The following is a 14085-nucleotide window of genomic DNA, read 5'->3' on the forward strand; positions in this document are numbered from 1 at the left end:
ATCCTGTCTCCAATACAAGTAAATAAAAACCATCGGATGTAGCTCAGTGTTAGTGTGTCCCTGGGTTTAATTCCCAGTACCGGGGTGGGGGACAGGGGTGAGAATAAATGTTGGCTCTGAAAGGAGGATGTACTGCATCGCTTGGGATGTGCTGGAATGTGGGTAAGTCACTTCCAGGTGGTGGCACATCCAAAGAGATCCCCTGTCTGCCCCTCCTCGAACCACGTTGTAATTATCTGTGCCGGTAGGGACAGGCCTGCCCCTTGTGTCCTGGACACTGGCTCTAGTGCCAGGTACACACAGTGGCTACTCGCTAAACACTGCCTTGCAGGTGACTTTGACCTCTGTCAGACTGGGCTGTTGGAAGGCAGGGACAAAGTCTCTGCCCTCAGACAGGAAGCGGCCTCAGCCTGAGCTGTTCCTGATTGGGGTGCACGGTGCAGAGCGACCCCTTCCTGATTGAGCCGCGCTTCCTGGCAGCACTGGATTAGTGCCCATTGCCTGCTGAATGCTTACTGCTGACCAACATGCTGTGTTACTGCCTGGGATTATTAAACACCAGGCTAAAAATGATAGAGAGGTGGGCCAGGGATTTAGCTCAGTGGCACCATGCCTGCCTGGCAGGCGGAAGCTCCTGAGTTTGATCCCTGGTACTGAAACAAAAAATGCTAGAGAGGTGAGCAAGCAGACCCTGATGCCATCACCTGGTACACAGAATGGGGGTGCATGGGCCCTAGGCTACCCCCAGAAGCCTGGTATGGACTTTCTGGGCTGGAGACACTGACTTCGAGGCTGAACACTCTCGCAGCTCGGGGATTTAATCTTCACTTTCCCTCCATAAATACAGGGGTGGGGGGAATGTGCCGCCAGACCCAGCCAGGTCCCTGTGGGGCTGCGATTTCTGCTCCCAGCCGTCCTGGGAGCCTCTTGCGCTGACTTGGAGGTTTGAGGTCACGCAGCTCCATTCTTGTTCCTTCGGGACTTGGGGAGGCGGAGGTATGACAGGGACTGAGTCAGTGCTGGGTGGGGGGCCCATGGCGGTGGCCTCCGGTTCCCTTCCAGCCACTTAATCAACATTCAAGTTCAAGGAGCTCATCTCTGTGGTTCAGACCATTGAGCTAGTGCCTTGAAACCTCCGGAACAGCTGTGGGAGCCAAGAATCATTACTCCAGACAAAGGCTGGGGAGCAGACGCAACATGCGGGCTATTAGGAAGCTGGCCTTGAGAGCCCGAGCCGCGTGCGCCCAGGAGGCCGGGCTGTGGGAGTGCCCAGCTGGCAGCTGCATGGCGGTCCCACTTCAGAGCCTCCCTGGGCACCTCAGACAGTCTTCAGGGAGCTTCAAGAAGGGGTGGGCATGCCCAGGAGCCGGGCATCCTGCCGTCACCGCCCTCTCCGGGACTTAGCCAGCTCCCCAGGAGTCAGGCCCTTTCCGGTTGGTCACCTGGAGTCTCCCAGCCTCCACCCTCTGGCTGCCCCTCCACACCCTCACCGTAGACACACCTGCGGGCCCCCACCTCCTCTGCTCTTGTCCAAGGGGAAGGAGCAGGGAGAGGAAGAGGACGAAGCAGTGAACCAGGGGCAGGGGAGTGGGGGGAGACAGGGGAGGGGCTGCTGCACCCAGGGTGCCACCCCCACCCCCGGGACCTACTCACCGCACTCAGGAAGGGGATGTTGAAGGCATTGCCCAAGAAGCCAGAGGCCACAGGGAAGAAACCCCTAGGAGCAGAGGGGAGAGGAGGATATGGCGGCCGAGGTCCATCCAGGAGCAGCTCGGAATCTGGCCCTGGGGCAGGCGTGGCTCTGCACCCCCATTTAACCGGCTGCAGAGGACAGGGGTTAAGAAGGAAGTCTCTGGCCAGGCGCCCTGTGCTCAGTCTTGGCCTTACTACTTCCCAGCAAATCCCTTCGCTTCTCCAACTGTTTCCAGCTATAAATGTGGAAAATAATATTAGTAACTGTATCATTGGCCCTGGCACACAGCAGTCCTCAAGCAGTGTTTATTTGTATGACTGCTACTCTGTGATTCTTTCTCTTCATCCTCTCCTTAAATGGGCTGCTCCAGATCTGCTGGGCTCTGGGCGTGGACGGTTGCTGGAGGCCATGCCCACATTGGCACTACCACATGCCCTGGCATCCCCCTTGCCGGGAGCCACCTCTGTCTGCCTTAGTGTCTCACTCTCACCTAACACCCAGGAGAGGCCTGACAGGGGACATCTGTGTGACCTGGCTGGAGTGCGGAGGAGGCCGAGTGTCCTGGACATGAGGAGAGATGAGAAGTTTAAATTCTGAGCCAGGTGCCGCGGCTCACACCTGTAAACCCAGCTACTTGGTGGGCTGAGGCAGGAAGATTGCAAGTTCAAAGCCAACCTGGACAACTTAGTGACTTTGTGAGACCCTGCCTCAGAGAGAGAGGGAGAGAGAGAGAGAGGAGAGAAGAGGAGAGGAGTCTGGGACATGGCTCGGTGGTAGAGCCATGGCTTAGCATGAGCGAGGCTGTAGGATCCATCCCAGCACCACATGCACAGAAACTTGCATTCTGGCAGAGCCCGTGTCCTTGGGCCCCTGTCCTGAGGTGTCCGGAGGGTCAGACTCACTTGAAGAGACTGAAGAACCCGTAGGTCTCTAGGAGCATGCCCAGGAAGGGCCAGCGGAGGAGCACAAGAGCCACGCCCCCCAGGAAGAAACTGGTGGCCTTGAGCTTGTGCCGCTGGAAGAAGAAGGAGAACGTCCTCCTCAGGCCGATGATGAAGGAGAGGCCGGTCAGGAACAGCAGCTGCGTGGAGGGGGAAGGAGGAGTGGGGCTGAGGGAAATGGGCCCCGGAGCCAGGGCTCAGGCTGGAGCCCAGGAGGGGCCAGGCCTGCCGCCTCCCAGGGCTGCACGGCCAGCAGAGCGCAGAGTCCTGGGGCCTTGAGCCTTTCTAGCCGGTTAGGGCCAGTACTGCCCAGCGGCACCGGTGGACAGGGAGAACTCTGAAGTCCAGTTTCCCACCCGATTCCTCGGACTCTACAGCTTCCTCCTATGAGCCTTCCGTTCTCATCGGGTCTCTGGGGCCTGGGGTGGACAGTGGGGTCCTCTTTGTTTACCGAGGGGGAGCCTGAGGCCTAAACAGGTTAGGGAGCCATGAGCTCCACAGCCGCGGAGTCACACACCAGGCCCTCCAGTCTACGGCCTGCCGCCGCTTCACGTGGCTCCCCAGGAACCCTTCGGACCGCGTGGTCCCGTCCACTTTAACCCCCAGCTGTCTCCCAGGGTGACCCCTGCGCTCCACCCCATCCCTGTCCACCGGCAACGCCTCGTCTCCTTCCGTCCCCAGTCCCTCCCTCTCCTCCTTCCTCTAAGGCCTTGGTTCAGTGACTGCGCTGATCTTGTTGGGGCCTTATCCTTCCCCACCGGCCTCCCCACCATGCAGGCACATGCCATTTCCCTGACCCTGGACACTGGATTTCCAGTGGCGGGGATGGGGGACTGATTCATCATGGAACTCCCAGGGCCGCAGCCAGAGCTTGGCCTAAGAATCTGGGTCCTCAGGTTCTCTGAGCCCGGCAGGCTCTGCTGTCCAACCCCATCTCCTCTGCCCAGGCTTCCTGGTATCTGACCCCTGGATGGACAGGAGGTGGACGAACTTGGGGCTCCCCCTCCTGGCAGTAGACACCTTGAGAAGGTGGGACAGGAGAGGTGCCTGGGGCTGGGGGACTCACGTTTCCGAAAGCCAGGAGCACGGAATCAAAGTACAGGAGTGTCCCAAAGAGGATGAAGAAGACGCCGAAGCCGGTGATGCCTACGCCAATCTCTGCAATGGGCAAGGAGGCAGTGGGGGGTGGGGTTCGGGAGGCTCTGGCCTGAGACCTCCCAGTGCCACGGGACAGGTGTGCTCAGCATCTGTGCTCTCAGGGGACCGAGGGTGGGGATGGGCTCGGTCCTCACAGCAACCCTCGGGGAGCAGTGCTGCCCACCCTCGCCACTTGTACTTTGAGCTTCCTGCTGTCTTCAAACGCTGCACTGCCCGGGTCACTTTCAGGGTTGGGGCCCATCCGCCTGCTCTGTCCCTGGGCCTGCACCTCAGACGCACTGGGGCCATCCGCACAGGGGAGAATGTGCCACTGAGTCACTGCCACCAGCCCAAGAGCCACCGAAGTGCCCTGCTGGCCCTTGGAACCACCTTCCTCTCTCCGCAAACACCCCTGTGTCCAGCTCACAGCTTCTGACCCCTCCCAGAGCCTGGGGCAAAAAGTCTGGGTCCGGAGTGCGCCCACCTGCCCGCTGGGATCCTGCTACCCTGTCCCCTCCTGCAGCTGCCCACACAGCTCTAGGCTCTTCTCCAGCTCAGGGGAGGGTGGACACCACCAACAGTGCTCTCCCGGCCAGTGGCTGTCCCAGGGCTCCCTCAGAAGCTGCTGGAGGCTGCTAGAGCCAGCGAGCAGCAGGAGTGCAGGCCTGGGGCCGCCTTGCTGGATCTCGGGTGCACGTAGACATTCCAGACCTTCTTCAGTCATTGCCTTGCAGTGAGGCTATGAGGGACCTTTTGTCTCTGTCACACAGAATTGTGAATTCTACTCACCTCTGTCCCTAGGACAGCCAGTGAAGGACGGTTCACTGTGTTTCATTTTAAAATTTAAATTTTGAACCGTGGGAAAATGCACGCAACCTGCAATGTACCATCTTACGCAGATTTAAAGGGACAGTTACATGGAATCAGATACGTATGCTCATGGAGCTGGGCAGACATCCACCGTCCATGTCCAGCATTCTTTGTGCCCACTAAACTTATTAACCCCATGCTTCTTTCCCTCAGCCTCCTACAGCCACCATTCTTTTTGTCTCTATGAATTTGACAACGCTAGACATCATGTACAAGTGGAATCGCACAATACTTATTCTTTTGTGCCTGGCTTTCCTCATTGTTATAATGTTCTCAAGACTCTTTTATGTTGTAGCACATGGCAAGACGTTCTTATCTTTTTTAGGGCCAAATACTATTCCGTTGAATATAGACACATTTTGTTGATCCATTCATCTGCTGTTGGACATGTGAGTTACTTCCAGCTTTTGGCTATTATGAATAATGCCTGCAATGAATGTGGGAGTAAAAAAAAAATCTCTTGAACACCCTGCTTTCTAATCTTTTTGGTACATATTCAGAATGAACTACAGGTTCATATACTGTTTGAGTCTGTAATTTTTTTTAAAAAACTGCTCTACTTTTTTTCAAAGTTGCTATATTCTTTTATATTCCCATTAGCAGTGCACACAGGGTCCAATTCCTTCACATCCCTAACATGGTTTTTACTATTATTTTTGTTTGTTTGTTTTTGTTTTTGTTTTTTTGGTACCGAGGATCGAACTCAGGTCCTTGCGCTTGTGAGGCAGGTGCCAGAACCACAGGGCTAAATCCCCAGCCCTTTTACTGTTATTTTTTATAGCAGCCATGCTAATGGACGAGCAATGGTACTGTGCAGTTTTGCCTGGCATCTCCCTCATGCTCAGTGGTGTTGAACAGCTCCTCGTGTGCTTATTGGCTGTTGTGTGTCTTCTGTAGAGAAGTGTCTATTCCAGTCCTGGGCCTGTGTTTTAATTGGGTTACTCTTTTTCTTGTTGTTGAGTTATATGAGGTTTGTTTTTTTTTTTTTTTTTGGTACCAGGGATTGAACTCGGGTCCTTGCGCTTGCGCAGCAGGCATCAAAACCACTGAGCTAAATCCCTGGCCCTATATGAGTTCTTTATACATCCTGGATATTAACGGGTGTATGATCTGAAAATATCTTCTCACGTTCTGCAAGTTGGCTTTTCACCCTGTTCATGGCATCCTTTGATGCACAGAAGTCTTTAATTTTCATGTACTGTCATTTGATCTATTTTTTCCTTTTGTTGCCTGTGCTTTTGGTGTCATAGCCAAGAAATCATTGCTAAATCCAGTGTCATGAAGCTTTTCCCTGTGTTTTTTTTCTAAGAATTTTATAGTTTTACCTCTTCGGCTTTTGATCCATTTTGAGTTGTCTTTTGGAAATGGTTTAGGTAACGGCTCAGCTTCATTCCGGTGTATGTGGATATCCAGCTTTTGGGCAATGGTTCACACCACATTCCTTCCCCCAATGAACGGCCTTGACACCCTTGTTGAAAATAAATAATATTCATTAACTAACATCTTGGGATTAATCCCACAACCCCTATGACACTGGTATTATTACCATGTTTTAAAGGTGGTTGTTAAAAGTGAGGGAGAAAATTATTCTGGTCGTTTAAAGGCAGGACAGTAAAAACAAATTAAGACTAGGTTTGCTGGCTAAGTTATACTTACAACTGAAAGAAGACAACACAATTGTCCTAATTCTTTATAATCTGTTGCCACAAAGATTTTGAAAGGATTAAATTCAGTTCCAGTGTAGGAAGAAATAAGGTCAAAGGGCTTCTGTAAAAGAATCATTAAAAATATGGACTCGAGAGCTGTCATTCAAATTACAGACTGACACATCACTCCATTCATAGGGCAGTCAAACGCCAGTCTTACGGGGCTCACTTTTGGCGGGAGGTGTGGCTGCCGGTGACCGGGGCTTGGCGTCTGGGGAAGCGCTCCCCCTGCTGGAAGCGTCCAAGGCTGTCCCTCGCCGCCCAGAGCCCACAGAGCTTCTAGAACTGGCTGAATGGCTCTCTGGCCAAAGCTGGTACCAGGAATCCTTCACGTTCCCCTCTTTCTCTTTCTGACAATCAAACGTTCAGAAAAGTTGCAAGTACAGAACAAAGAACCTTTTTCATGACCCATTTGAGAGTGCTTACTGTCCAGTATAACATCCCTTCCTGAATGCTTTGTTACTTTGCTTTATTTTCCTAGACAGCCACGATACAGCCACCAAAGCTGGGAAATTTTCACGATCCAGTCCTATTATCTAGACTTTGACCCCATTCACAGCTCCCCAGCTATCCCTGAGCTACATCCCCTTTTGTTTTGAGCCAAAGTGTCACTGTGGTGGATGAACTAATGGTCAACTTGGGATGCCCAGCTGAACTGAGCATGGTTGGGTGTGGAAGACTCACCTGGGGACTGTTGCCAATGGCATAAGAGGAGAACTGTAGAGGAAGATCGTGGGCTGTTGATTTTCTAGAAGAAGCTTGCTGCGGCTGGTTTTCCTGATGCAAACTTGGCTGTTCTCAAAGGAGGAGCTCGGAGCCTCACTGTTTCTGGGGATGGCTGCTGTTCTTGTCAGGGGAGCCCCGATCTTCATGAGCATCCTTTCCTGGCTCCAGTGCAGGTCCCTCAGCCTGGTGACACAGGTCCTTCACCTCACTGGCCCAGGTTTTCTGGCTCCCAGCACTGGCCTTTGGCCTTGCTGGGGCAGATCCTCCATGTGGACTTGCATGAGACATTACCGTGGGCTCTAGGCTTCTGGCTGGACTCATGGAGAACATTGCCTTGGGCTCTAGGCCTTCAGCTGGAGTTGTGCAGGACATTGCCGTGGGATCCAGGCCCTCCGCTGGATTCTTCAGGTCTCTAGTGTGTGGACAGATCTCTTGCACCCCTCTGCATTTGACATTTTTTTTTTTTTTTTGGTACCAGGGATCGAACTTAGGACCTTGTGCTTGCGAGGCAGGTGCCAGAACCACTGAGCTAAATCCCTGGCCCCTGCATTTGACTTTTTGGGCGAGTATTATAAAATAATCCTATAAATTATGTGTCCCATATTAAATCTAACCCCTTGCAACCCTTGACTACAACAGTCACTAAATTGCTAAGTTGCCCAGGCTGGGCTCAAATTTGTGATTCTTCTGCCTCAGCCTCCCAGAGTGCTGGGATCACAGGTGTGCGCCCCCGCGCCAGGCTTATGTAGTCCCTTACATCTGGGGCGGTCCCTCCATGTCTTCTTGCCATGATCTTGACCCTTTCGAAGCTTCAGGCCGCCCATTTTGGAGCCACCCGCCCTTCCCTTTGGGTTGGTCTGATGTTTCTTCATGACTACACATCGTAGGCAGAAATAGCTTCCAGCGATGACGTCGGCTTCTCTTTGTGCTCTGGGAGGTGACACATGACTCCAGCTGGACCCGTTGCTATGAGGTGGCCCGGGGTCCCTGCACCACGGAGCGCCTCTCCTTCCCCCAGCCAGTCTTGGCTGTGACCCCTGTACAGGCCCCGCGTGAGCACGAACGCTGTTCTCACCTGCAGGCCTCTGCACCCCTGTGGGGCACCCCCTTTGTGTTCCTGGCAGGGCCTTCGGGCTGAATTGTTCTGGAGGATGGGGCAGGGACGAGCTCAGGAGCAGGCTCCTCTCACAGCTGTGATTGCAGCTGCTGCTCCCCCGGCCCAGGCCCAACCATAGCCCTTGGGCAGATCACTGCTCAGCCCATTTCAGACCAAACTGAAACCGTGAGCAGCTCCACTGCCTGCCCACGGGGACACAGCCAGCAGTGAGCGGAAGCAGGGTTGGAAACGGCTTGCTGGCTCTGGAAAGTGCCGACAGTCTCGTCCACATCCGCAGGAGGCGCGCTCACCTTGACTCTCAGAGACCTGCATCCCATGGTCGGCAGCTGGCCACTGTGTGGCTGAACTGTTCCCTCTCTGGGCTTCTGCGACACCGCACTCTGGTGTTCTTCCTCAGTCCTTCCATTCTTTCTGGCACCTTTGCCAGCTCCTCCTTCTCTCCCGCTGGGGTCTGAGTCGCTCAGGGCTTGGGCCCGAGCTGTCTTGGCTTCTCATTTTGTTCTCTCCGTGTTCCTCTGTCCTTAACTATCGCGTGTGTGCAGCAGCAACACCGGCCTTTATCCTTCTAGCCTAAGCCTCTCCTGAGCCCTGAAATTCACTTCGTGCTGCTCTTGGGCATATTGGCGTGGTGTTTTCCCAGGCACTTGCACTCCACAGGCCCCAAACTGAGAGGTTAAATTCCTCCTTCAGCTCCGCCTCCCCGGGTTCCCCCTGTGAGGCTCACCCGGCGGCCCCAGGCAGAAGCAGAGAGCCACACCTGCCACCTCCCAGTTCAATATGCAGCTGATTGATGGACTGATTGGTTGCTGGATGGGCATCAACCCCCAGGCCGGCACACTGAGCTACATCGCCAGCCCTTTTCATTTTTTATCTTGAGACAGAGTCTCACTAAGTCACTAAATTCTCAAGGCTGGGCTCAAACTTGCAATCCTCCTGCCTCAGCCTCCCAGACTACTGGAATTATAGGCTTGCACTGCAACACCCGGCTTCGAAGCAAAGCTTTTTTGCTGCTGCTTCCCAAATGTATCCTGAAAGCCATCTGTCTCTCTCTTACCACTCAGCTTCCAGCCACCTCCATCTCTTTCCTGGACCCCTGCAGCAGCCCCACTGAGTCTCCTGCCACCCTCCTCGTGCTCCTCCACACGTTGCTCAAGGGTCTCGAAAAACACACCGTGAGTAGCAGCTTCCCAGCAGGGCTGAATGAAACAGAGCCTTTCAGGCACACCACGGCTTACAGGTCCGCAGTAGGATTATCCTGCCCCAGAAGGTCAGTCTCGGGGAGGCGGAGATGCTGCTGGAGACCTTGGCGACCACGGATATGCTGGCAGCTGCCCAGCCTCTCTCTGCAGCCAGCTCTCCCTGCGGAGCTCCAGGCTCGGATGCCAGGTGCCTGCCCCACATCGCACCGGATGTCAAGGGCACAGTGCCCACCACACCCCCCAGGGCTCCCTCCTCAACCTGCCAGCGCCAGGCCAAAGGCACTGGAGGCATTCCTGACTCTTCTTCCCCCAGGCCCTGAATCCAGTCCGCCGGCAAATTCCTCCCACAGAGCTGGCTCGGACATGCACCTCCCCACTGCAGACACCGGGCTCCTCCGCCTTCTCTCACCACGGAGCAGCATCTTCCTGTTGCTGCACTCACCCTTCTATGCTCCTCTCATCTCTATCTGTATCATCTAATCTATCCAGATGTCTACCTATGCCTGTGTCTGCATCTCCTATCACTCCCATCAGGGAGAGCAAGGTGGTTTCCCATCACGTAGAACAAGGTCCTCACCATGACCTATTCTCCAGCCCCTCCTCAGCCTCCCTGAGCCCTTCCAGAGTCTCCCTTTTGCTAATGTTGCTCCATCCACACCGCCCTCCTTGTTGTTCTCCAAACACACCAGGCATGCTACTGCCTCAGGGCCTTTGCACAGGCTGTCTCTTCTGGGAACAGGTCCCTTCAGAGGGCTGCAAGGCTTTGCCTCATTTCCTATAGTCTCTGTGTAAAAGAGCACTTCTCAAGGTTCTGTTCTACTTCTAGTCTCCTGACAGCTTTTACCATGAACAGCTGTGGAATTTAGTCCAATACTTTTTCTCCAACTAGTGACAGGATCATATGGCTTTTTCCTTTCCTCTGTTTAAATGATGACTTTTGGGGGTGGATCTTCCAATGCTGAACCAACACTGCCATCCCTATAACAAAACCACTTTCTACATCCTGCCAGATCTGACTTCCAATAGTTTTTGTTAAACAAATTTCTATGTTCATACTTTTTTCTTCTATTATCTTTATCCAGTTTTAGGATTAGCACAATGTTGAGTTCCTAAAATGAGGGGAGAAGTGTTCCTTCTTTTTTCTGCTTTAATTGTTTGATATAATTTATGTTAAAATGTTTATGAGCCTGCTGTTGTCATACAGGTAGGTTTTCAAGCTAGGAATATACTTTCTTTTTCTTTGGTACTGGGGATCGAACTGGGGTCCTTGTGCTTGCGCTGCAGGTGGCGAAACCACTGAGCTAAATCCCCGGCCCAGGAATATACTTTCTTTAACAGGTGCTATTCAAATTTTATATCTCCTCCAGAGTTAGTCTCATTAATTTGTCTTCCAAGTTACTTCTTAGAAGTTGTCAAATTTATTTCAAAAACGATTTTTGTAATATGCTTTCTATATCCTTTTAAATTCTGTAAAATCTGTGGTAATGTCTCCTAGATCTTAATATTGTAATTTAAAAAATGTATAGCTGATATTGTGTAACAGGAAGAAAAGGTCTAAAAGAGCAGGGGAATTGGGAGGGGTAGGGGAAGGGAAAAAAGGTAAAGGAAAAAATATGAGAAGAGGAAAGAAATGGAAACAAGGTCTTTGCAAATAGGGAAGGGTGGAGGGGGTGAAGGGAGGGCAGGGGAAAGGGAAAAAAAATAAGAACCAAGAGACTCATGTAACGGTACAAGATCCCAATGATGAATGTAACTGTATTGTATACCTAAAGTGTACCAATAAAGTGGGGGGGGGAGCACCTCTCAGCAAAGCCTCCCCTCGACACTTCCTATAAGATAGCAACCCCTCCTGCTTCAAACTCTAGCCTCCTTATCGTTTTGTTCTCGTCTGGAGGGCTCCACTGGACATGCTACACATTTACTTCTTCATTAGCTGGTCAGCCCCCTCCCAGTCTAGGCCAGCCGGGCACCCGTCTGCCTCTTTGGCAATGTGTGCACGCCTGGCAGTGCTGGGGACCTGGCAGGGACTGTGTTCAGGGAGCGGGTGAGGAGGGGACTCGGGCTTTCGCTCTCGCACTCACTGAAGCCCACAGAGCTGGTCTCCCTCTGCGTGGGGTCTACGCCCCCTGAGGATCCCTCCTGCTCCCCTCTTCCGAGTGAGGATGGGGTGTGGGCAGAGGAGTGGAGTTCAGTTTCTGTTAAGAAGAAACTCAGGGCTTCAAGGTTTGTGGGGGAAGATACCGAACAGGCAGAGCCTCCTGAGCCCACCTGTGCACCCCCAGCTCTGAGGACCCTGGACCGAGGGGCCCCCAAGCCCCAGCCTCGGCTACCCGGGCACCTGCAGCCCTCACCCCTGACAGGGCGGGGCCACATCCGCCGGCCCTGCTGCCTCGGATGCCAACACAGCAGCCCTCAGTGGCTCCAGAGGTCACAGTGTAGGTTCCGCAGAGACGAGGGCCGGGAGGGGCGCACCTGCACCCTCACCGCCCAGACCCCAGCCCAGCCCGGGCCCCCAGCCCTCTGCTCACTCTGGCCCTCGCTGATGGAGATCATGCTGCGGTCCGCCAGGGGGGCCTTCCGGCTCGGCTGGCAGGAGGTGAGGGCCCGGAGCACCACCGAGCCTGTGCATGCTCCCGGGGAGCAGGAAAGCTGACCCTTGGCAATGGAGAAGGGAGGCGCTGGTAAATCATTAACCCCCACCCTAACACTGACCACAGCGGGGCTGCTTAAAGACGCAGGCTCCCCGCACGGTCACCAGACCCTTTCTACACCCCCTTCCGCATTCCGCTCCTGCCTCCTCTACAAAACTTGGATCGTATATGGAAGGAAGGACTCCTTGCTTGGTTTGGTAGAATATGCGGGAAGAGCTGGAATCTGTATGTCTCTTTGCAAACGTATTAAATTCATCTGGAAAGCTTTTTCTTTTTTGCTTTGTGTAATACACATGACCAACGCGAGGGGGCAACAAGCAGCTGAGTAAAACCTGTTGCAGGCCTAATGGGAGAGCCAGATCTGGTGCCACAGGGGAGTTAGACTTCAAGGGATTCAACCTTTCCTCCAGCTTTGAACCTTGAGGTTGAACTACAGAAGACAAAGCCCTGCATCTGGGCCGCGGCGGCGGGGGGCGGGGGAGGCTAAACAATTCATGAGGCTGAGTTCCAGTCCACCTGCCAGGTGCGTAGGCAGGGGCGCATCCTTCCTCCTCCGAGCCTGCAGAGGGGAGGGCACAGCCTTCCTCAGGACCTTTTCTCCCTTGCAGAGCAGCGGCTCGCAACACCATTACAGCCGGCCTCCCCTTTGAAATATGCTTTTCATCCAGAAATGAAGCGCACTGATCATATGACCCAGATCGTACATCATTCAAAAGCTATAATAAAGCTAACTCCACTAAAGAGTAACACAAGAAGAATTTATAAAGAAACATAACGCTTCTCAATATATAAATGTTCAGCGGAGGCTTACCTGAAGACGTATGTGAGACAGGCAGACGGTGTGCACCTATATATCGTAACTGAGCTTGAGAAATAGAAAACAAGAGCCATTCCATGCAAACGCAAAAACCACATGCACACAAGAAAACAAAATAAGGGATGAACACTAGCTCACTAGAATAGAAACTAAGGGTAGGCAGGTGATGTCAGACAGGACGTGCTTGGACCTAAGAGGGAAGTCACCTTAACGGAAGTGGGGGGCGGTGTACGTGCAGTCAGGTAGAGGGGGACAAGGAGGTCCAAGGTTGGCACCGACCTGCGCCTGTGCATTGTCAGAATATTTGCCTATGCTGTGACATTGAGCGGGGACTGTGATGACACAGTACAGACACACAGGTCTTGGTCCTGTCTCCAAGGCTGAGAGGCCTTGGCCATGACATTTTCCAAAGGTGTATGGGGAGCAGAGGGCGACTGGGAAGAGCACGGGGAAAGATGAAGGCGGGCAGAGCAATTGCGTGTGGGCCCTGGGAAAGTGGAGGAAAACAACAGACGGCTGCCCGGACAGTTCCACACGGAACTGCTACAACATAGATGTTCACCCTTGGGCTGCAAAACTTCAAACACTATAGACGACGGCAAGAATATGAAGTAATTTCTGAAAGCTTTTAGTAAGGAGATCAATGAGATCTCTTACGTTTCATGGATCTCTGCTTTTCTTTCTTTCTCTTTCTCTTCCAGTACTGGGGATTGAACCTACGGCCTTCACACTAAACTTTTCTTCAGTTAGCTTCACCCCCAGCCTTCCTTCCCTTCTTTTCTTTTCTCTCTTTCCTTTTTCCTTCCTTTTCTCCACCATGGTTGACTTAAAATGTTTGTTTTAAGGATGTTTGGTTTTCTAGCTCTCCTGTTAAATATGATTAGTCCATCCCTTTGCTTCTTCAGGACACCCCACTGCTTGTTGGAACCATTTTCTACCAAATATGTAGTAGTTGAAATGTTATAACACATTGTGTAGCCAATACATGGGGTACACTATTCAGGAATTTTGAGACAGTGTCTCTATTTCATTTTAAGTTTCTTCTCCACAGCAGGCATTTCTGTCATGAGTTATTCATGAAACTCATTGAAAAGCAATTTAACAGCTTCTACAAGTTTTTAGTAGTGGTATAAAGTGTGACCACCTTATACTGGCAGTGGGTTTTATCCCAGTTCATATACTGTAAACTTGTACAGGACATGGGACAATTGTTTTGGAAATGTTCCTG

At 52.7% G+C, this 14085-nt stretch overlaps 1 protein-coding gene across 5 annotated transcripts; it reads right to left on the minus strand.

Annotated features, from left to right (window-relative positions):
* Positions 1–49: 49 nt before the first annotated feature.
* Positions 50–12074, minus strand: Golt1a (golgi transport 1A). Of its 5 annotated transcripts, none has more exons than XM_021242402.2 (5): positions 11918–12074; positions 3701–3792; positions 2596–2774; positions 1654–1821; positions 50–1144 (listed from the first exon to the last, which is right to left on the minus strand). In XM_021242402.2, the coding sequence occupies exons 1-4, from the start codon at positions 11940–11942 to the stop codon at positions 1659–1661; spliced, it is 459 nt and encodes a 152-aa protein (XP_021098061.1). In that variant the 5' UTR covers positions 11943–12074; the 3' UTR covers positions 50–1144; positions 1654–1658. The 5 variants fall into 5 exon arrangements, with proteins under 5 accessions (XP_021098061.1, XP_004862217.1, XP_021098063.1 ...); XM_004862160.4 differs by having other exon boundaries at positions 800–1144; positions 1654–1717; positions 11918–12073; XM_021242404.2 differs by lacking the exon at positions 50–1144 and adding an exon at positions 2184–2254 and having other exon boundaries at positions 1740–1821; positions 11918–12073.
* Positions 12075–14085: the final 2011 nt, after the last annotated feature.

Source organism: Heterocephalus glaber, unplaced genomic scaffold (genome assembly GCF_053883595.1).
Source record: "Heterocephalus glaber isolate CG9 unplaced genomic scaffold, H.glaber_assembly_v1.0 deba00001600, whole genome shotgun sequence".
Taxonomy (NCBI): domain Eukaryota; kingdom Metazoa; phylum Chordata; class Mammalia; order Rodentia; family Bathyergidae; genus Heterocephalus; species Heterocephalus glaber.

What these genes read in the sequence shown, in the direction of transcription:
- Golt1a (XM_021242401.2), bottom strand. Translation starts at nt 11,942, where the DNA reads ATGATCTCCATCAGCGAGGGCCAGA. An exon ending in TGCTCCTGGCTTTCGGAAAC is followed by an intron (nt 2,775 to 3,700) that starts GTGAGTCCCCCA and finishes CCCTCCACGCAG; the next exon opens with CTGCTGTTCCTGACCGGCCT. An exon ending in GGGTTCTTCAGTCTCTTCAA is followed by an intron (nt 2,255 to 2,595) that starts GTGAGTCTGACC and finishes CCTCATGTCCAG; the next exon opens with GACACTCGGCCTCCTCCGCA.